General features: G+C 47.0%; 1 protein-coding gene across 15 annotated transcripts in view; it reads right to left on the minus strand.

Annotated features, from left to right (window-relative positions):
• The window catches only part of LOC3291649 (protein spire), a 121976-nt gene that overhangs the window by 81428 nt on the left and 16631 nt on the right, over positions 1 to 23917 (minus strand). For all 15 annotated transcript variants that reach the window (XM_061661825.1, XM_061661815.1, XM_061661828.1 and 12 more), the window contains exon 3: positions 7425 to 7459. In XM_061661825.1, the coding sequence (XP_061517809.1) occupies positions 7425 to 7459 (35 nt within the window). The remainder of the gene's footprint in view (positions 1 to 7424; positions 7460 to 23917) is intronic.

Here is a 23917-nt window from a genome sequence, read left to right on the forward strand (position 1 = left end):
ACCAGCCCGCCCGCCCCGAGAGACGATCCCCTCAGCATCTGCACGCGGTATGTACACGCAGAAAGGATGTGATTATGTCGACAAACCACTCCACACGCGAAATTATCCACCTCAGAGTCTCCCTCACCATTCGATGCACAGGTTTATGTAGTTCGCATGTGTGCAAACAATTTCCCGACTGCTAGCCCCTACCCTACCCTGTTGCGTCCATTTGAGCGCCGAGTGGCCTTAGCAATTTTGCGTGTGTGTGTGTGTGTTGCAAAATATCATCAACAACGATCATTTCCAAGCCACACTGCAACCGCAAAGTTCACGCAAAGGTTCCGCCTGGTGGGCTGAAATCGAAAGTGAACTTCACCGGCGATAACACTGTGCCGCGATCCGTACACACCGCTACACCTACGGCCTACACCTTGACCGGCCCGAAAGCGTAGGGCGGTAACGGTTTGGAGAGACTCACCGCCGTCGGACCAGACTAATGCGCACCCTTGAAATGTCTTGTCCCGCTTGGCGCACTTGGTGGAGGGAAAATGCGAATCAACCTTTGCCGTGATCCGTCTTCCGCCCCACAACCGCCTTGCTGTGCGCTACACGCTGCTTTATGGGCGGAATGGGGAAAATCACCACACCATAAGCGAATAAATGGATGCACCATACAAACTGACCAATGATCGGCCATCGAGACCTTACCCAAATTATACCACAGCCTGATGGTTTAAGTACTCGGTGGCAAACAAGGAACGTACAGCAACCGTGCAGAACGTGCGTGCTCTCTGCTGTAACCGAAGCAGCGTAATTCGGCTTTCTCCGCGTTGGGTTTTGGCGGAGATATGAATTTCCCATAGAGAGGGAGGCCGGCTATCAGGCCGTGGCAGCAGTTGAGGTGTTCAACAAATCCACACTTAACGCATCGAAAGCTCAAATTCTATTTAATAGCTGGGTGTGGCGTGTGGTATTGCTGCAATGAGATAATCACAACATTGAACCCAGCAATCCAGTAGCAGGAGACAAGACGCCACCAACGTGCGCGGGCCGGTGTGGTTATTGCATTCAATTTGCAACCGTTTCGCAGGCGCCCCTTCTGGTAGCGGGACCGTGAAAGGCGCTACCGGTAGCGACTCTACGGGCTACACCTTAAGCATCGTGGTACACAGCGGTACAGCAAGTGCCTCGAAGGTGCTGAGGCGTGTGTATAAATAATCATTAATCATAGTCATTTCATGGTGCATGCTTCGTTGCCTGAAGGCTAAACATCGGCTTGCGCCTAAGTACATCCTTTCGCGGTGCCAATTCCAAGGAAATGCCAAATAAAAGATCACAGGAACTTTGTCGGGTCATGTTCAGCTCCTATAATGCAAAAAGACTGCTTCATTGTTAGTTGGGAAGGACATAACTCACATATGAAGTTGTATAATTACAACACATCTTGCAGCAATTTTAACACACAATGCAGTGCTGGAAAAAGCGAAAGGATTAGACATTGAACTCAAGATGCTATTTTCTTGTTTGATGTTTCGCTTTTCTTTTCCAACCAGTTAATGTCTACCTGTCCAGTGCAAACTTCTATTGCTGCACTCTTATTCTGACAACCGTCTGACGACGCTCTCCTTTGTATTTTCAAGCCTAGTCCGAGTTACGATCGACAGTTTGATCTCCCTTAACGTACCCCACCGGTCTAGGTGTGCTAGGTAAAAGTATCTACACACTGGAATTCCACACTAATTGTTGCCGGACAGACAGCTGCGGCTGGCACATGGCATGGGCACATTGGGCACTCCTTGCTCGTACGTCGTCTGTGTACTGCTACCCACATGCACACGCCACTGAGCACACGATGACCGTGAACTTTCGCCTACTTGATTTTACATATGAAAAGCAAAACAACTACTCTCCCTAGGGGGCAAGCAGAACGAGGAGCAGGAGAACCGCTTTGTACGTGTCAACTCACGCGCATCCAGCATCCCTTGCATGCTCCCCATTCAGCATCCCTTTTGCATCGAAAAGCGGGTGATCATTGCAGAGCACCGACCACGAACCAGCAGTGTGCAAAAGGGTTGAATATAATTCCAATTTCACCCTGCCCATGATCGTGCGATCACACGCTCGTTTGCGTTTCTGATGCGGAAAATGCATTTGCTAGTCCATTCGATCATACACCCTAGTGTGTGTTTGTGTGTCCCCTCCCGTACGCGTTAGTAGTAAGCTCGTATGCGGCACAGAAGGGGCCACACATTCCCTGAAACGCGAGCCGGGGTTAACCAGCTGGAAGGATGACAACGATCGGGAAAAACTGTGCCATCAGTGAACGTGCATCTAGAAATTCGAGACCGCACACTCGCTCGCTAGCGTCTCCCCGCGCACTGGCAGAAAACTTTCGCTCTCGCAAATGGGGAAAAAGTAGATTTACCACATTGCTGACCATCGATGCAGCGTTGCCAATGTGCTAAATTCGACAGTTATTTGTCTTTTCAGGGAAATCTTCTGGATGCGATAAAGAAGCATTACACTACTACTACTCCTTTAATTATCTTCTGATGCTACTTCCAATTAATGATCATGAATGTAGGCATGAGAATTTAATAGGCGATTTAATCTAATATTTCTCATGACCCTGGGCATTGACCTTAAGCATCTTTTCAATAGATCCTCACACTTCGTGCATTACTTTTCAATATGGAGTCGAAAGCAGCAGGAAAAGTATCAATACATCCACCACCAACTCCAACTTTCAAACAACCGATTTGTCCTCAGGAAGCATCCCCACGATTGCACTATCAATTATGATGACCATTTTGAACTACAGCGTCATATTCCGACACAACATCCGAAATAGGCTATAAACACGAATATTAAATCGATAAAAATAAAGCCACTCTTTCTCTTAACCCCCTCTCCCCCCTCCGCACTAAGGGTGGGAAAGGTGAGGTCGCAATCGGTGTGCATTGATGACGTGAGAAGAAGGAGACCCTTGGACATCGAGTATAGAAGTATGCAAAGACCCCCCTCCCCATTCCTTCCCCACAATCGATCAGGTCTCTGTGCTGTGCAATCGTGCCTAATCGTGAGTCGCGCGATCTCAAATATGGGTCAAAAGAATCTTTATTCTCACGCCCCCAAACGATCGCGCTCACACTCCGCACTACCTTTCGGGGAGACTCTGGACTGGACGGAGAAAATTTCTTCCACTCTAGGGAGGGAAGTGGGGGAGCTTTTGTGATACGACACGAGCCCCAACGTCGCACACACGCTTAGAGGCCCACGGCATGGAACCGTATCATGAATTTCACTCCGACCCTACTGGGGCCGTATTTCACATCACAAGCCTTGAGGCCTGTTGGGGGCCCTCTCGGAATAACCCGTGCATAAACTATACGGCATGAGTGTATGTGTGTGTGTGTGCTTCCAGGCTAATTTGGAAACACACGCCACTGCAGCCCCGATGGTACCTGAAGATCCAGCAGTGGGCCTTTCTTCCGCAAGCGCTCGTTTTGCAATGGATAGTGGATTTTTATTGAAGAAAAAAATATGGAAATAATCTAGCACACGAAAGTGCAGACACCCATAGCTCCGGGGACAGAAAGTTGTTGATTCCCATAAGCTGCGCGGTGGTACTACCCTAACCTAGCTTAACCTTGCTGCATCATCGATCGACGCTGTGAGCGGATCTTCAGCGATCAACAGGCCCCTAATACTGGCCCCGCTGTTGTGAGCTTCGGAATTATTTACCGCGTAGTTTAGAGACAGACCCCGCATAGCCAGAAGCGATACAATAACCAGCCCGATCCGTACAAGAGTGTTCCAGTGTTGGGCCATTGCTACATGCAGAGGCCTTCTCGCTGACGCTTTCTTTTCCTTCTCCTTAGAGTTTGAAGAAAAATAAGAAACAAGATCCAACATAGCGTGATAAAGCTCTAAGCATCAAGTGTCAAACACGCGGGATACGTACTCGAGCCTTACAGCCACAGTTTCCATCTAGTATCAGCGAGCGAGAATCATGAATGAAGGTGGCGGCTCTCGACGTTAAGCTTTTTGGAGCCCTACTTTCAAGCTTGCTCAGTGGGTACCACTGACCATAAGATCGCCTAAATAAATGACTTCTCCGCGTGTAATGGTGCGGCTACATGATCGCTTCGTTCGCTCCGGGGCACAAACGATCGACAAGCGAATGAACCTAAAGCCCACATTCAAACACATTAGCACAAAGTCTCAAACACTTCGCCGCACCCTCTTCGAACAAGGCTTCTTTGCTACCAACCGTAAGATTACATGCAATGATACACGCGTCTTCAGCCAGCCTCACTGCTTCTCTAGCTGATACTCTTCCCGCAGAGCCTTCGAATAGACGGCCCGACACACTACGCCATATGAACGTTCTCTGTCCTACACATCCACAAACGCCACCGTAATCACAATGATTAGGCATCAAACGCCTCCACAGTTTGGAAAGGAACCTACACCATAAAATTCACTATTACAGTTACCAGTTATCAAAAGCATTGGAGAGTATTGGCAGAAAGGCTATGCAAATCTGCTTTCTAGGCAGCACCATTGAACCGGAAAAAAGCGTTGGCATTTCATCTCTCAATTACTGAGCTCCTACTGGCTTCAGGCAACCAAAACCCGAAACAAAGTAACCTTTTCTGCCGAACAAAGGACTTGCTCCCTTGTGAACGGAAACAACCTGTTTGCGTACTGACACCTCTAGGCTCCCTCTCTCTGGGATTTGAGGACGATGGGAAAAAAGGTAGCAATAATCATAAATAGGTCACTCGGATACTGGGATATGATGCCGTACAGAGAGCATCCTACTGCGAGGAGTTGTAAAACGGAACAACAAGGAAATTGCTACGGTCGACGGTAGATCGCGAACGTCTCAGATTGTGGTGCCTGCAGTTGGATTGTTATATTGCATCTTCAGGATGAAGCTCCCGGAGGCAACTTCTCATACTCAAGACCAATTCGAAAAGGAATGTACGCCCAACCGTAGGGTCGAAACGAGTCAAACCGCAATCGGCTGACGAACGTAATGAACAAATTTACCTAAATATAGACACTAACTGTGCTCGTCACTCATGCAAACTTTACCGGGTAGCTAGCTAGTCAAAAGTGAAAGGATGTATGAATTGGATGCTCGTTGCATTCTGTTTCTTTTTATCATTATTGACGGGTCGTTAAGAAATTTATTTTTCCTGACCCCCACAACATCGGCAAACCAGACCAAAGTCCCACCTTCAATAAATCAATCCACTCGATAATGGATTATTTAAAGCCATAAAATGATAACCTTACTGGTTTCAAATTTTACTGCCTCAATGGTTGGGGTGGTCACCGTAAAACACAGTGGGTAACGAGTGCAAAGATGTTGTGGGTTTTTTTACGATCAGGTACGGTTCCTCGCGTATGGCCGGAAATTACACACAAGAACAAAATGGCAACGCATCGCTAGACGGTACAAAAATACGACTCGTGTAGGCGAGGGAAGGCAAAGGCAGGCACAACATCCCACGAACAGTCAGTCGCCACCGGTGAGCTGCGACCACCAACATATCTCACGGGACGATCCTTCGGGATATAGTCATCCAATTAGACGCATAAAAAATCTATCCATATTTCATCCATTTTAAGACCTTTCTCCTTCTTTCGACCTGTCACGCTGCTATCTCAATGAGCCAAGCCTATCCCACCGCCGTGTACTGTGGTCGGAACAACTTTTCTGAGCCTGGGCCATACACAGGTGCATACAATCTTCGAGTTTGTCTTGGGGGATTTATTTATCGACTTATGGCATCACACACGAGCCGTTCGGTGCATTCACACGGGCCCAACCCTTTTTCTCTTGAACTTGACCTTTCCACTGGTTTATCTTGTCTGTTCTTTCATATCCATAGGGCCATGCTGAGAGAAACAAAGAATCAATAACTTATTGGAATTATCACTCTCGTAAGCTCCAATCATCCTAAGTTCTTCCTCTGTGAACACAGGCCCACCAGGAAAGAATTATTATAACTTAGTTTTCCAGGTTGTCTGCCGCTAGATCTTATTTTACTTTGTTGTTGTATTCAATCTTATGGAATACCAAGAAAACATTCAAACGTAAAACAGTACAAGCCCACACCATACAACAAAAACAATGCTATAACGATCAATACTAAAACACGGATTTCAGTTTATAGTTAACATTCACCACATTCTAGTAGAAGCGGTTTAATGGTCTGCTGTTAGGAGTGCAGACGAAACGCTTTTCCTTACCTCTTCATATCAGCGATAAGCATCTTCCAAACGAATTCCATTCCATATGTTTTTACTGATTCAATTATCATTCCAGCGACCAACCGAACACCCTCCTCTCCTAGCCAGCCATTGATCGAAACTTCATTCAACAAAACAACCACAACAAAACAATTTAGATTGGCAATCTCTAATGCCTCTCGAATGCTCAGGACTCTTGCTTCGACTCTCTGCTCCAATGCAGTGCACCACCTTCCTGCTAGTTGGTGAGTTCGCCCGTCGAAAGTGAAACCATCCAACTAGCCATTCTTCACCTGCTTTGCTGGATAGCTTTATTGCACTCTACACCCCGAAAAACCGGGCCATACCTACAGAGACCAACCAACCATCGTTAGCTAACGTGCGTCAGGTCGTAGCGCGTTCGGTCGAGTGGAAACATTGACGCGAGCAGACGACGAACTTGACCGTGACGGTTTACTCAACGGCTTCCCGTTGGTCTTGCAAGAGTATCGGCTGAGCCGTGTGCGGAGTGGCTCGTCTATCTCGCGTTCCAGAGGTTTGCCCGCGGAATAAACAAACCCACGTACAAACTGTCTTGAAATTCGAGAAACGTGATTTGCGAAAATCGAAAGAAAAAGCTAACACGCTAATGCTTACTCCCGTCCCCGTCGCTGTCACAACGTGTCGACGGTTATCCCGGCGTGCCGAAAAATACCAAACCATTCGTTCACTGCTTTCGGCCCGTTCCGTTCCGACCGCTACTAACGGGAAATGCAAACGCAACGGCACCTAATGTCCGCATCCGAGGCCGGTACGACTCGGGTCAGCGCTGTAATTACATGATCGCGATAGCGCGACTTATCTACCACTTTTAATCAGATGTGATTTAATTACACATTGAAACGCAGGCACTTGACGGAAGCGGGATGCCATAGTCGCCCGTGGCTGCACGCATATACGCAGGAAGAGATGTGTTAGGACCTGGCCGTAAGCAATCACAGCCCGCGACGATGTTTGTCTCTGCAGTGGTGAAATCGTTCGTCGGGCGATAACAACACCGAGATGATAGAGGGACAACACCGACGTATCTCAATCTGGTAGTGCGTAATGCAAACCCACTCTTCGCTCGGCCGCTTGCAGAATCGCTCCTCGACGTCATCTCCTCGAGCCAGTAGCAAAGTGCGACGAATACTCACCTTTTTCTGGGTCGATGGAATGCACAGCTCCTTATCTGTGGGTGAGAAAAGACGGAGAAGAAAACAAACAATCTTTAGTATATCTGTGCCATGCTCGTACAAGGTTTTGTGTTGCGTGTGATAACGTAGAGAAAGAAAACAATCTTCTACTACAGACTACACATTCAATGATAAAAACAGATTGCTTCACCTGAAAGATGTCGCACAATGAGAGGGCTCCGAAATTAAAAAAAACACACACCGGAACCTCGAGAGTCTTTGCCGAGCTAAGAAGCCGGAAAACATATTCAATATTTAATTAATCAACTCGCCCCCTTCTCCCCGGCGAAGGCTTAATGAGGCGTGAATAGAATGGATTAAGGCAATCAAACTCAACAACACAGTATCGTGTCGGTGCTTCCAAACCATTGGAATGGCGTTGCATCAAATCGAACCCTCTCCCGCGGTACGATAGCCTGTACATTGGACCATAAATTTTCCGACTCTATTCCACTCAATCAAGAATTTTATCACGCAAGGAGCGAGACTCATTAAAATAAAACGGATCGTAATGAGCGCTCCCCGGTGGTTCCCGTACGCCACAATACGATGACAGCTGTATTTCCCACAGCGACCACAACGGCTCCGATCGATCGTTTCCTATGTTGCCTACAATACTCTCTCGGCTATCAAATCTGAGTGGAGAGGTCTTGTCAGCCGAAAACAGGTGCGTTGGGAAATGACGCGGTGTAATCTTCAGAACCACCTTTCTCTCAGGCGAATGGAAAAGAATTTCTGAGCTGTCTGTGAACTTACGCCGACAACTTACTGCGTTCGAGTGCCGAAAGCGCTCCAAATAAGAAACTTCAAGAAAACAAAGCTTAAGAAGCAGAGAAGAATTGAAATCGGAAAACCGGTCGTTCGATATCACCGGACATGCATGCAACAGACGCCATAACCGGACACCATGGACCACCACCGCCGCCGGGAAGCATCCTGTGCAGCAGAGGACAAGTGTTACAGGCCGTTCTGGCCCTATGGACTCTCCGTGACTTATACCGCCCGTGTCGCAACCGATATCCATGGACTGATTTATTGCCCTTCCCTGGGCCGGGACACAGAAAAAAAAGCGTCGACCCACACCATCCGGGTAAAACGTCAGCGGACCCACGGCACAACACTACTCATTGGATGTGGATTACAATTTATTCAATTCCAACTTCACCGCAAGCCCTGTTGTTCCGCGCAAGAAGGATTTTAATCACCCTGGTGTGTAAGCAGTTCTAGAGGAGTTGCTTTTCGGCAGGCTCCCTGACTGTTTGCCTTTTGATCCCGCACAACAAACCCGACCATCGAGAGTCCTCGCGCAAAGCCTGACAGCTACCGACAGCGCGGCGACATGATATCTCTGAGCCCGACCGAAAGACTACTGCCGCCGACCGTTGATGGTAAAAATGAAAGGTGTTGTTACGGACACACGGCCGCTTGACTTGTTTGTTTGTTTGTTTACTTAATTATTCACGATTATTTACTTTACCCGGCGGGATTACAATGTTGCCATCAGAGGTGTGTATAGTGGAATGATCTCTCTTTTTTTGTATGCATTTTACTCTCTGTTTTGCCACAGTTGCAGACCGCTACTCGTGTTGCATTTACACCATTCCCCTCAAAGCAGCCGCTAAAGTGGTGGTAAGTTCATTGACAGCGCAATTCTTGGTCGGTGCTTTCATGTGACGATACGAAGTAATGATCACTTACAAACAAGTCGTGACCAAAATATCTTAAACTGAAGTCATGCATAGTTCAATTAGATCATGAACAGAAACAGCCCCTTTTATGGTGCAGACGGTTGAGTGTTGTGCATTATGAGCAAATTCCAATCAATCCTACTTATTTTGTAATAATCAGCATCTACTTAACTCCTGCTTATACACACATGTACACGTGATCACGTGAGGTGAGGCTTAATTTCCGACAGCCCTTACCTACTTTCTACCGCCATGAAGTTACCATCACAGTAAAAGCGCACGCCATAAGCACCACCACCGGCCGAACGTAACCTCCAAAATATCTTAACGCCATGGGTCAAGCCAGCTTCACCCAGCGGGGGAGGCCATTGCTCCAGTTTACGGCATAGTGTGTAAGACCATTTCGTAAAACGTAAAACACCATCTTCTCCGGGCGGTAAAGCGCAACTCACGCCCCGCGAGCGGAAACTACCTCTTCCAAAACATAATGCTCTTTCCGACGCCTCACACAGACCCGGCATCAGCTTCGCGAAGAAGTCTCATTGGCGCGCCTGAGCGATTTTACAAACCTTGGCCTCGCCTAGACAATCGAGCTGTTCGAGCTATGGCGTGGCCGCGTACGTCGATTATCGTATCGCTGCTAATCACTGCTATTTCGACTGATGAGCCTCCGCATTGCAATAGGTGGGCTTTTCTCGCTCTTGCGTTTTCCAACTCCAACATTCAGTTCGAACAGTTCAATCAAGTTGCCGGCTGGCAGACAAGGACGAGGCAGGAAATTCGACGGCAACAGGCGGAACCCATCCACTAACCTAGATTCTAACCTCAACCTACAAAAAACAAACACTCTCGTAGCAAAGCTAGCCGTGCTTACTTTTATTAGCCATCGGCGGAGCTCTTTGCAGCACACGAACAGGCAATCGATCGAGCGAGAGCTGTAAAAACCGTCTTCAAGCGTCTAATCGAACGGTTATATCCCTCGCAGCGACACGTTCTGAAGAGAATAGACTTATTTAGTCTTAAAATATAATCAGCACAACACACGTAATTGAAAGGCGGGCCTCAGACATCCAAGTGACATCATCCGTGAGCCCTTTTCGCACAGCGACGGTGCTCAAAGCCCGGGCTCTTGAGGCGTGAAAGCCAACCAACCCCCGTTTAGTTCCACCTGGTCCCAGTAACGATATCAGTAATTAATTACTTCCACCCTCGGTAAAACAATTGCATTGTTCTAGAAGCCCGGTGCACAACTAACACAGAACGTCACCTCACTGCGCCGTGGATCGAACAGCTGAAAAATGGTTGCACCGGTGGTGATGGTCTTTTGGACGACGTTTCGCTGATTCCTCCACCAATCCATGGGAAGGCGCGTCTCGTTCATTGAGTGAATTCTTCGCATAGCCGTGCCTCGTTACAAGGGAAGCGCTCTATGCACACCTTCTAGTATCAGCTGATAGTTTACCGTTAACAGAGGTTCATCGGTGCATGATGTAATTGCAGCAAGAACGGCTTGAGCACCCAGTGCACACGATCGGCACTTGCAAAAACACTTCAAAGATTAAGCAGCAAAACAGGGGTGAGAAGCGATATGAAATTAAAGCTCTCTACGCTCCTTACGATAACATTCTTCCAGAAACAAGAAACAAGACCCCCTAAATCAACTCACACTCCCAGCGCCCCTGCTTGTGGACGATTTATTCCTGTCGAAAAGATTTATGTAATTAATCTCGCACCATCGGTAACTGCAATGCAGCACTGTAATCACTCCTTCTCTCACGCTACTTTCACCCAATTTGGCTTTTGCCAAAATTGTTCCACTGTCCGAGAACGAAGTGCGCCACAACAATTTGGTATCAGCCTAAAGTGGAAGAGGAAAAACCAAAATGAATGCGAAAAAATGCACCGCGGGGTGCACGCGGTCAGCTCGCGTTCACTTGTGGAGTGACCAGTTGTTCTTATCACGTGGCCTCCATCGGACGGTAGTAGTTCGATGGGAGCACGAGAGATATGCATTCCCTTCCCAAATTGCGGGCCGAGGAATTTCTCTTTCACCGAATGCCTCCCAGAAATTGAGCCGGGAGTCGTAATAAAAGGAACCTGTTGCTCCAAAACCAACAGCTGAATTGCTTTGCAGATATATCAATAGGTATGCTTCAGCAGGTTGGTGGCAATAAGGTTAACGACGGTCGTGGAAACTGCAGCCAGAAGTGAAGGTTAAAGGTTCGAGGTGAACTACATTATTTTGATTGAATTATTGCTACAGCTTATCGCTCATATTATTTATATGAGTTGCATTACTTTCTACTATAAACCCCTTGTTCTTCACTCTCCATTAGGCACGTGTTACTCTGATACCTACGATGCTGTGACCCGGACACGTAATGAGAACAGGTCATCAAAGCAATCAACCAGAAAGGGAGTGCGCACACTGAAAGCAAAACTAAACTCTCATCCTGCACAATGCAACATGCAGCATGTTGAAAGCATCGCTTAGGGCAAATCCCATGACATAATTTTGTGGCGCAAAGACCTAAATAAACCATCCAACCTGCTTCGTCGTCAGTAGGTGTAATAGAAAGGTAAACATGATTGATTAGCATCTTCCATTGCACATAGTTCATCAGCATGCACATGCAAAACAAATGCAACTAGTTCTGTACTACCGTCATCCGCTACTCGTTTTTACTTTTTTCCCATCGCATCGCCGAAGAAAGTTGACTGCAACAGAACTCTTACATCGAAGTTCCATAACATCGATACGGAACATCTTCCCGTACAAAGAAAGAAGATGATCGTATGCTAATAACTGGAGCAAGCGCTGAAACACAAACACAACGAGCCAAACGCTCTGCAACGGCCGGGAGATCTATCAACAGGCCACTCGTAATGCATTTGCTTAACCATAATTATGATGTCGAGCATGTTTGAAAGCGAACGACGCAACGACGCTGCAGGTTGGATGCGGTTGCGTGCAGTTCGGGGCGCGAGAAAAATCCATAGCCCGAGTGGGAGTACTGTGCATTGCTTCTTCGTGGCGGGAAAATATATTCCTACTTCCCCGCACCGATAGGAGGAAAACCGGAGCACTCAATCGTTATGCTAGTTAGTATGAAACATGCTGCGTGCACTTGCGTAAGTATGTTTGTACAATAAAGGCGCTTCCTTGGAGTTTCATGCGCTTACATCTTCATCAGCGATGATGTCGGGGTACCGAACAACCTAGATGTTTTAAATATAAGACCACGGCACTGTGTTCTAGTTTCCAAATTACCAAACGACCTGCATGGCCTCACTTCCTGGTACAAAACTGTGTGATCAGAAAACCTAGTTCTTAGTGCACAGCATTGATCGCAAGGTCATACGAATTTTCCACAGAAGAAATTCAAAAACTCCACTCGTCTGTAAAATTACAAACTCAACTAACATCGAAATCAATTTCCCCTTGTACCAACAAGCTTTAATTGATAGCATTAAAACCGTACAACGCTCGGTTCGCCCATTAAAGCAGCCAGACCTTCGGCGAGCTCAAAGCGGCTTTACAAAACACATCCAATAATGATAGGAAAGCCCACGCCCACGGTTCTTTAAAAAAAAACAACACAAAACCATCACTCTAATGAATCGAATCACAAATGATTCCGAGCCTAATCCAATAAAGCAAACCGGCACCGGCAAACCGTGACCATATTAAATTGTGCTGGCGACATACGCGACACGCGAATTTTGCACCGTTTTTCCAGCGGCAACAACGGCAGCAGTCAATTTGTTCCACCGAGCGAAGGACTCTCGGGCCCTGAGGTGCGCCACACATTGCCGGTGCGTTAACCTCTCGCCGTTATGCTACAGTTATGGCCTCGAGAAGTTTTGCGCTGCTAATGAGCACACATTTGGCTTTCACGATCGGAAAAAGTTCCAGCCCTACACCGCGCGCGCGTCTAGAACCTTTAAAGCACGTGCTGTACCGGGCGCCGGTAAAGAAAATCGATATTTTCATTTTATGCTGCTGCCTGCCTGCCTGCCTAGGTTAGTTTTGTTTGCTTAACGACCCCGGCTCTACATTACATTCGTTCCTCCCAGACAAAACACTGTGACGTCATTGCACAGTGCGCCAGTTCTATACCCCTTTTCCGAAGGTCGACAAAACACGCCATGATTCGGGCGGTAAATGTCAAACGAGGAGGGGAAAAGCGTAAATCTCACACACAATTGCAAGTAAACGTTCAACAAACACGTTATCATATGATTGGTGCGCACATGCGCAAAGCGTTGCCAAAATGCGGAAAACAGCATCAATTTCCTTCTCGATTGACCTTGAAAAGTGCTCGAATGGAGGGGAAAAGCACTCGGAACAGTGCTCGAACTAACGTACACGAGAGTCCATTAAGACATAAAGTGATTGGATGTAAAACGGAAAGTTATGATCTTGGCGGACAGTTTCCACTACGCTTTTCACGACCAGCGCACACCAGCTACGCCCACCTGTTTGGTGCTTTGGGGAGAAAAGTTCTCCCCCGTTCTCCCAATCTGCCTCACTTGGCCGTTTATTTTAACGGACAAATCTGATTAAATCGAGAATCGGGTTCTACGCACTCCCAAAGTCACGATTCACACACCCACCCACCTCATCACACGTGTGTGCATCTCATCCCATTCCTAACGGTGATACACACACGATCGGGCGTGACTTTCTCCCCCAATTGTTGTTGGGGAGACCGGGTTGTGATGATGCTTTTTTTTCTTCCTGCTCAGTGAAAGCACCTCATCAATCACACTGCACACGCATCCCCGCTGCTCATGACCCCGTACGTTCACCTTTCGAGCATTGATTTCTGTTTATTGTTTATTCTAGACGGACTCTCTCGCTCTCTCTCTAGCAGTAGGTGAAGTTTGAAGTTTAAACATAATACCGATTGGGGAACGACGGTAAGCATTCCTGACACCCAAATCCTGCCACGGTCTACTGGCAAGGTACATCTTATTTTTGTTTTGATTTTCCCGCATGGGCCATGCCTCCGGAAAGCATCGCTTCGATTTCAAGGGCTCTCCGGGGTCGTGAATCGTGACACTGCTCACGTATCGGTATCATGCCGGATCATGATGGCAAGATGGTAGGGTGGATATAGTGGGGCATGCGATCTACAGCTTGCCGCCCCAACGAGTCACGAGTCGTCCGCTAAGTGGCCACTTAAGAATCACAGGCTCCATACATCTCTCTGTGTTTCACCCCCCAAGTACACGCGATTTCAAGTGAACTTGCGCACGGGCTTTGTTTGTGGACGCGTGTGCGCACGTACGCAATCAACAATCAGAGCTCGTGGATTGCATCTTGATGGCCAGTTGTGAGGGGCACGGCGATCGAATACAATTGCATCAACTGCGACAGGAGATTTCCGGTACCCGAATAGGAAGTTCCAAAAACACTAGTCCCAAAATAAAAACCAAAATCGGGTTAAATTGTTAAACCAAAAACATAAATCTACCGTACGCACAAACACGATACAAAAAATCAGACTACCACGCCGGCACCGAAAAACAATCGCCCTCATGGCTACGACCTGCCGGTAGTGTGTCAAAGGCGAATAAATTACGCGCCTCGTTGCACTCTTTTTAACTGAATGTGCAAAACGTAGTGTTGCTGCTGCTGCTGCTACTGCGAGGGCTTTAATTCGGTGCCAACAAAATATCCACCTGAGGCATTGGGTGATTTTAGTGCTTTTAGTGCAGTTTTTTGTTTATACCAAAGAGCGGGACGTGGATCAACGAGGGACATGGAAGTGAAAAAAGAGGACGGCATTAAACAATGCACCTTAAATTTGCAACATTTTTACGCAAGCAGCTAAAGAAAAGCTAAAGGTTAAAGTCAACACCAGCGGCGGGGAAAACAAGCAACTCTCAACGCATCACTCTTTTTAATCAGATTTCATAAAAAGCTCGTGCATTTTTTCTGCTAAATTTTCAAATGTTATGCTTCGAGAAATACTAAATTAATAAAGTGAGCTTTAAACGACGTTCGTCAATACAAACAGCAACCACGTGTGCGTCTCGTTGCTCCAAACCATGACGAATTATTTCATTTTTATCGACAACAGTCCCCGAAGCTCTCATGTCCACTTACTGTCTGACGTATTCGACCTGTGTGACGGAGCTCGAGCATGCTTCCGCCACTAGCAGAGCGATGGTGTGTGAAGCGTGTTTTACGTTTTGTTGATTTACGACACACACAAATCTTTCAGCTCTTGTTTCAGGTTGGAAATAGTGCCGTTTCTATGACAAATGGTGCAATTTAAGTGCACCAGCAGTAGGTATTATGTGTGACAAAACTCGATAGAAAAAAGCTGACTCAAGCAGTATATAGCTCTAAGACCACAGGTAATCACCAGCACTTCATGTACCATGTACCATGTCCCGGAAGTATTTTACTGACAGTTTTACATTCTACCGTAATTGATAGTACACAACAGATTGGAGGATTGGCACTTGCTTTTAGCTTCAAATTCCCGCAAAAAACAATGTATTTAATTAACTGACAGGGAATAAAACAAGATGCACGTTTTACTTCGCTATTGCTTTTGCTAAAATTAAGTTTGATGGAACAATGATAAAGTTGGATCCGTTGGTAAGGTAGTTCGGTTGCGAAACACCCCATCGAACACGTTGCAATCTACGATCGAGAGCTACATTTTAATTACAATTTTTATTTGAAAAGAAGGTCTTCCTTCTCTAATCCCTAAGCGATTACATCTAGCGTAGTTTCTAGCCCACCGAGCTCATCGATCAATAGTGGCACTCAAAACTGGATCTTGTGATGTCTTGTTGGGCTACCGATTCCCCTACCGGTGCTGATGGGGAACAGGTACACCCTTGAACAGGCAGCAAATCCGTATCTACACACGGAAAGCAAATGAAGATGCCCTGCGGAAAATGGATAGAAATCCCACTAGCCGATGACAGCTAACATGCCACCACACACGGTTCCCGATACGAATCGCTGGATCGGAAACCGATCAGATGAGCTTTCCGAAGGCTAGCAGCAGCAAACTGTAGTTGAAATCTTACAACCGACACTTTAGCTTAGTAGTGGCAGGTTCCAGTCTCTTGTTTTATTTTCTACATCTCTCCATCTCTCTCTCTCTTTCTGTTTGTTGAGGTGCTTTTAAGAGACACTAGTCAACACGAGTAGATGCGTCCAATGATCCGATGATAAGATCTACATACGATCAACAGCACACCCCACGCGCACCACTCGTCGATAAATCAACCTTGATCGGTGCTACTGCTGCTCCCTCCCCCCAAAAGCTGCAAAGGTGATGCCCGTTCCCTTTGCGGTACATTCAAACATCCGAGATCATCCCGGCTCTAAACGAGCTCGCTGGGTCAGTCGGTTGATTGGGACATGCAAATGCAAACTGCTGTGTAGCAGTGCGCAGAGCGAGTGTCTCCACTTTTCCACTCGGTAATTGCCCTGAACGGTGTAAGACGGTGGCGAGTGAGCTGTGTGCCTTCGGGACAACCTCGACCTAGACGTCGGGGCGACTTATCGTCAGACCAGGGCCGGGAATGCGCCGTAAACACACGGTACATGCTCATTCGTCATGCCGCGTCATTCCGTCGAGTCACAGCGCTTCAGTCGCACGCGGCTTTGACATTGATTTATAAATTGCATTTACCGAAAGGCCGCCGGCTATCTTGAGGACAGGCCGGGACACAAACAAGTGCGCTACTGTAGTTACTCCAGTGGACGCACTCCTCCAGGAACTCCACTCCACGAAGCTCCATCCAAGAAAAAGCTTCGGCACACCAGTGTAAAGCCTTTCGTTTGCAGCCTTTCTGGAGGGGTGACTCCACTCTCACTCTTGTTGTGTGTTTGTTGAACCACAGCGGAAAAGTCCACTTTCTTCCAGTGAAATAATGCACACACACACACCCGGTTGGATCACTCCCCGCCCTTGGAGAACTCATCAAAATCGCACAGATCATGGTAAAGGGCCTTTTTTACCCAAACAAACCCAACTCCGAACTGCCATTCACCTGGTCGAAGCAAAGTGAAGCAAAGTTTCGTTTTCAACCAGCCTGGACATCTCCTGGTGATCCAAACACACACACAGACACACACGCAGATGCCTATAGGCGTCGGAAACGAAATCCGATATACGATGACACCCTGCTGCGAGTGCGGCAGTAATTAAGTGCGGTTAAATCAAAACTCACTGCCTCTCCGGGTGAGGGCCGCTTTTCAAGCAAAAGAGGGCACAAAAAAGGTTGTTATTTTCGGTACAAAAGATCTCCAGCAAGCAGACACACGGGCGCGAATGGCGCGGATAGGGAAAGTCAATTAAAAGCTGTTACCTTCACCTTCGCCTTCGCGGTAGCAGCACTGTGTGTCACACACACCCGACCGGCTAATCTGCCGGCAAACTGCTGAGAATTGACGCCCGATATGGCAACCGACAGCTTGGACCACGTGCACCACCCCAACACCGGGGAGCACACATCGATTGGTACCAGCAGCTTGAGCGATCGGTTTCGAATTACCCGCGTCAGAGTGAACATGTCAATGAGCCGGTGAGTACGTGCTATTGTCAAAACAGCTACAAGAGCAAGCGGATCAGCTTACGATCGCATTTGCTTCGTGTTTTAAATCAATCTTTAACCTACTTTAGCGCCTCCCAAGCACGTCCCAAACCAAGTCAAGTTTCGGTCCGTTATATTGTTTTTTTGGTTGTTGCATTTGCGGGCAATGAAAGTTTAGAGAAAATAAAGCTGGACCAACAAAAACTATAAATCTTCTCGCCCATCCAGGCAACATCGCTCGCGCGAAAATGTGTAATTAGAGTCCAAGAGCGCGCGCGTTTTGCGCGTTGTTGTTTTGTGCATCAGTTTTACTAACACGCAGCCATTACTTTTGGGGCAGTAAATCAGTATTTCCTCCCTGCACTGCTGCTTTGGGTTTCACTTTCGCCCCAACCACACACATCCGCCAAAATGAACGACTTTTTTATTCGTTCCTGTTTTTGTTTTCCATCTTTCTTTAATGATAAATTGGCCAACCTGACTGTCTCACCGAGCATCAAGGCATGTTCCAATGTACACCAAACACAAAAAAATAACGCATGTAAAAAAAAACAAGTAACAATACACCCACCACACGCACAGCAAACAACACACCTGGCACGGCAAATGCGAAATTAAACGGACAAAAACAGTGATTAGCAAATGGCCTTTTTCCACCCCGGAAGATGAATGCTGCTCATTTTGGGGGAGCTTCCGTTTCGTTTCTTCGACAGGAGTGGAGAATGGAGGGGGAGGGGTCATTTGGAGGCAGTGGGGTGGCAACGCGAATGCAGTTTGGTTGTTTGATGATGGTGAGCAAAGAGCAAACAAGAAATGCTACAGAATGGTCACCTGGCGAAGCGAGCGACGATCAAACCGCGCGATGGATGTGGTTCAACAACAAGTATTTCCTCTTTCGCAACACTAGGGGGCAACCATCTTCACCGTTTGCGGAAAGCAGCCGTTTTCTTTTCTATTGTTTTAAATCGTGCAGAAAGAAGCTCATTAGTAAGGTGAAGATCGAAGCCAGTAGCCCAAGAAGATGAAGATTATTAAAAACAGCAGCCAGTCGACACGCGTACATTTTTAGTTCAAAAATTAAATGGACAATAAAATAAATTTTAAATCGCTTTAAAGATTCGACATCATTAAACAATATTAAATATACTGTACTCTTTCAATCAGTGTTGTACATTTGGTAATACAAACCACAGGCTTCGCACACCTTTTTCTACAGATTTGTTTACGCTTTACACAACCGCTTTACTCGCCCTCTCGCGGGAACATTCTTGCAGAATCATTGGCCCATTGCCAAGCGGTACAGCATACAAACTGATCCCAACGAACAGTCGTACGGTATTTTCATATTTGTGTGCTCTCACATGTTTTTTCTATTTTTTTGTTTTGCACATTCATAAAACCATGCAAAACACGTTACCCGCCCCGACGAAGAACTTGTTCTCGGAGCCTTTTCCCACTGCCGGAATGCACATCATCAATGGATGCATTCCCTGTGCCTCTTGTTGCACCTTCCAAAGCACAACATTCTGCACATTCTTTCCACCCCCCCTTACTGTGCGTTGGATGTGGTGATGCAGTTCGTGTAAGAACCGGTCCTTCCTTTAACGCGCTTTACGAGCTTCGACTTCCTGCTGCAGGTGCTGTGGTGTGCCGGGAAGATTTTATTCGCCACATATATACAACATAATATGCGCGCATGCACCGTAAGCATCCCCGGAGCCGGACAACACCGGTGTGCGATGCATGCAATAGTGGCTCAAGGTAGAAGATGCTTCCTGTAATCAATACGGAGGTAGGGGCAGAGCGGAAAGACTCTCGGCGGCCGTGAACTACTCGCTGCAACGACCGGGCAGGGGGATGAAACCGTTCCAGGAAATTAACGGTAGAACAAACCGTTGTTGACAGCTTTATCAGCAATCCAGGGAGAGGAAGCCAGAGGTTCACCCCAAAAGTGGGCAGCTCTGTCAAATCACCCCGCTCGATATTAAAATTTCGCTCCACATCAAGCCGTGGCCCTTGAAAATCTTTCACAGCCAGAAGTCTGTAGCGCAGGATGGGGATATGCATCTAGCGGAACATACACAACATTGGAAAGTCATGTTGAAAACAATAGTACCAGTACCACACACACACATACACTGGTAATAGAACAGAACGCAAAGAACAGCGAACAGTGGTCCCCTCTCTCGGTTAAGCATGTTACGCTTTGATGAACGCTTAGAGCACGCCGCCGCGCACCGGAAAGCAGCCGGTGCCCTTTTACAGAGGGAAAAATGCACTCAAACCGTTTCAATAAAACGGTGGCACAACAGGAACTATGGACAGCCGGTTATAAGGCGCCCAACCAACCTCCACTCGACAGGGAAAAAGGTGAATGCACCAGAGGATTTTGCTTGAAACGATATCGTTTGCATTAAAAATCAAGCAGCATGTTCTGCCAGGTCGCTGGTTCTGTGAAAAAGACATAAATGTTGATCAACTTTTTGTACATTTCCATCATGTTTGAGAAGAAACTAGGAATTGGATACGTTTATTTCCCATAAAAGACATTTATTTCCGTTCTGTTACGTAGGAAAACCGTGATGTTCCTCAGCAAAAACGAATTTATGGCGCGATGTTAATTAAAATGAATCCAAATTCAACTTCCCATGTTCCTGTTGATGTTTGACGCGTCATAACTACTATTGCCTGCTCGAACAGTGTCCGCCTTTGTATGCAGCCGAAAGACAGAAAGCTTTGCCGTTCACAAATATTAAAAATGGTATTCTTTACTTTCCTAAATCCATAAATCATCCCCTTCCTCTATTAACAAGGGTGTACAAGGGCTTCACGGGAAAGGTAACAAAAAATGTAACATGAATTGAGTGCTTCTTGCCGTTGTCTCAGCGCAAGTGAAAACGAAAATAAAAACACTCAAAACACACCCACGATTACGGTAATTTAATTACAACATTTTCATCACCCATCAACAACAGGGGGGTGGACAGTTACAAGAGACCCAAACGGGAAGCAAAAGGGATGACATCTTCCCAAATGTGGTTTCAATGTTTCTCTCGAAACTGTCGCCATAAAAACTAACGACCAGAAAACTAACTTCACTTAGAGCTCTTACAACCGGGAAAATCATTTCCGAAAGCAAGAAAAAAAATGCTCCCCCCGTGATAAACTCAGTCCACACCAAACAAACAAGTATCTACACCCTCCGGTGGATACTATTTAGCCACCCTTGCACCCCACCAGTAACAGTCGCATCCCTCGCAAGGCCATTTTTCTTTTGCGCGGGAAAGCTACCTTTGGCGATGAGCCCAGCGAGGGGGAAGGTCGAACAGAAAAACAACTTTCAACGAAAGTGAAACAGCAAAGTGCGCACGATCGTACGACGCTGCAGAAAAAGGTGAGCGAGCAGCACCCACCTGCGCGCCACCATTAGTCACAGAAGCCTCCATCAACATGCTTCCCCCCGTCCAAAAAAAAATCCTCACCGTAACACGGGGGGAGCTTCTCCAACGACCCTCACACCCTCACACCAACGGGGTAACGGTGCGGGTTGCGGCGGTGTGATTTTGCTAGGCCCAAAAGGAAAAAAGGGCCAACTAACAACAAACTGCGGCGGCGGTGGCGTGCTCGCGTTGAGAAAAGTGATGGTGAAAAATTTGTAATTTATAAGAAAACGACAACGCTCAAAACAAAAGCCCTGGGCTGGCCCGAAATGCCGCGGCGAAAATGCCGATGGAAAAGCCTAAACAAACGGGCCGGCACCACCACCACCAACCACGATGCCTCCGCGGCTCCTCCAAAAAATACAAATGCCTTCAAACTTTCCATCGCTACCTAACAACAAATTAGGAATGGAGGAAAGGGATGGGGGACGGGGATAGCAAAACGCACACCGCACAACCCATTGCCTAATGACATTTCTAATTAATTCGAAAGCATAAAAAATCCAACTCCAACATGACAAGTGACGAGCTGCACAGCAGTGTGGATCTTGGCCGTCGGTGCTGCATCAACGGCAATGTGTTTAAGTTATGATTTTGATGTGTTTTTTTTATTTTCAGTGCAAGTGATACAGGGTGGTTAATGTTTGAACATTAATTTTCACTTCAAAGCCATCTCTAAAGGTACAAAATCAATATACGATCAATGGGTTCAACCCACTGCGGTGAAATTGGAAAACTGGTGAACCGTGCGAAGGAAATGAAATGGCACAAGGCTGCATTCAATTCCTAGTAAAACAACAAAACTATTTCTTATTAGGAAAAGGTTCAAAGGGATGGCAATAATTTTACCAATATTTGAAACTATTTTCGAACTGGAAATTCTATCAATACAATCTACTATAAGTCTTCGTTAGTCCCAAGATTTTCATTCCCAAAAATGCAACACCTTCTCCTTTCAGACAACATCCAATTAACGCGTACCCTTCTCTTGCAAGGTACTCTTCTCAGGCGAAAGTTTAATCACGTAGAAAAATACTCTCAAAATGTAGATCACATCACACACTAGCACCGCCTCGCAAAAAGCGCTTCTAGTGGAACGAAACTGTTTAGACAAAACCTCCCCAAAGCTCCCACCTGCTTCACCAAGTGAAGCTCCATGGGAATGAACGTCCCATTCTCATATCATCACGGTCGGGCGGTGTGTGAAAGGCTTTCACTTGCTTCACGCGCACCCCCCAAAAAAACACAACATGTGACAACATGACTCTCGCCGGAACATAACGATGATTTGGAATCATGTACCACACACCACGGAACCCCAGCAGCAGCAGCAGCATCCACCCACTCAATTCATGTGCGTCCGATTATCATCGCCTCAAGCGCACGCACAGGCAGGCTTTTTCACAGGCTTTCCCGAAAGAAAGCAACGAGCGGCAAACGGGGGAACGAGGAGAAAAAACCTCATCAACGTCAAATCCACATGTGAGCGCCGCCAACAGATAGATGATGCATGTGTCTTTTAATCTTTATCTGTCAGCGTATCCAAAGTGGGAGGTGACCGGGCAACCAACAACAACAACCGCCACAAAAAAGACTAGTTCCCTTTTACCGTCCAACATGCGGGTTCATCGCTTGCTGTTAATTAACGTACCACAAATCACACCGAAAAGCAATCACACGACTCAGGCGGGGCTTGAGGGTGAGCATCGATGAGAAGCAATGAAAAAAAAACAACCACCCGACAAACGCTCCGACACTGGAGCGATCGTTAAGCCTGTACCCCGGGATAGAAAGTACCTCGAGGGAGGGAAAACTTCTGGTTTTGGAAATCCCAACTCCCGATATGTGTCATCCGAGTGTGCGGGAGCGAGGAGGTAAGTGCGAGTTGTGGCTGTGGCTTATGGGAAACGATTCTCGAATTGATCAAAACGGGAAACAAACCTCCTCACGCATTACTCTGGTCGGGATGACTTTTATTGCCGCACGATATCTACACCCTCCAAGTGCTCACACACACACACATGCGCGCTTCTTCTTAATTGGATGACCGAAAATAGGAAATTAAATCTGGGTCTCGTGTGTTCGGGAGTTCCCCTTCAACCTAAAACGCAAAGCAACTTATCTGAGACACATCCCGTATCACCAGAGTCATTACACTCGCTTACTTCATTTCATGTGACAAACGAATGTGCTCAAATCTGGCGTTTTCGGTACGCTTTTATTGCACAACTACTCCACCACCCCAGATTACTCCACTTTCCACGCGCGGCGACATCCGCGTGTAGCAATCACCATAACCATAAAGAGTTTTCGGCGCTCATCACTTGAGAGTGTGTTTTAGTGGCCCCGCAACGTGGGTAAGTGCTCATGTATCATACATTTTTGTCAGCTCTCGGCCACAGAAATTTGTCGGATTTCCGTCTGTCTGTCGTCTCCGTGGTACTAACCACGAGCAGCACCCATTTCATAAATTAATTGATCTCATAAAAAGCAACAAACTGTACCTCCGGCCCACTTCATGGAGCTCGAATCCATCATCGTCACGTGTGGAGCAACCGATCGTTGGTTGGTAATATTTATTTGCCCAGGCAGTGGGTGCCACATTGGAAGCCGAAAAGTTCGTTGAAGTTACAACACTCCTCCTCCTGCCACCACCAAGCGGCTCCAATGGTTCAACGATATTGGTGTCGCACTTTTCGTACCCTAAGGCCTACAATTTCTCACGCCAGGATGGCAAGCGCCCAGTAGAGCGGGC

Source organism: Anopheles gambiae, chromosome 3, assembly GCF_943734735.2.
Source record: "Anopheles gambiae chromosome 3, idAnoGambNW_F1_1, whole genome shotgun sequence".
Classification (NCBI taxonomy): Eukaryota; Metazoa; Arthropoda; class Insecta; order Diptera; family Culicidae; genus Anopheles; species Anopheles gambiae.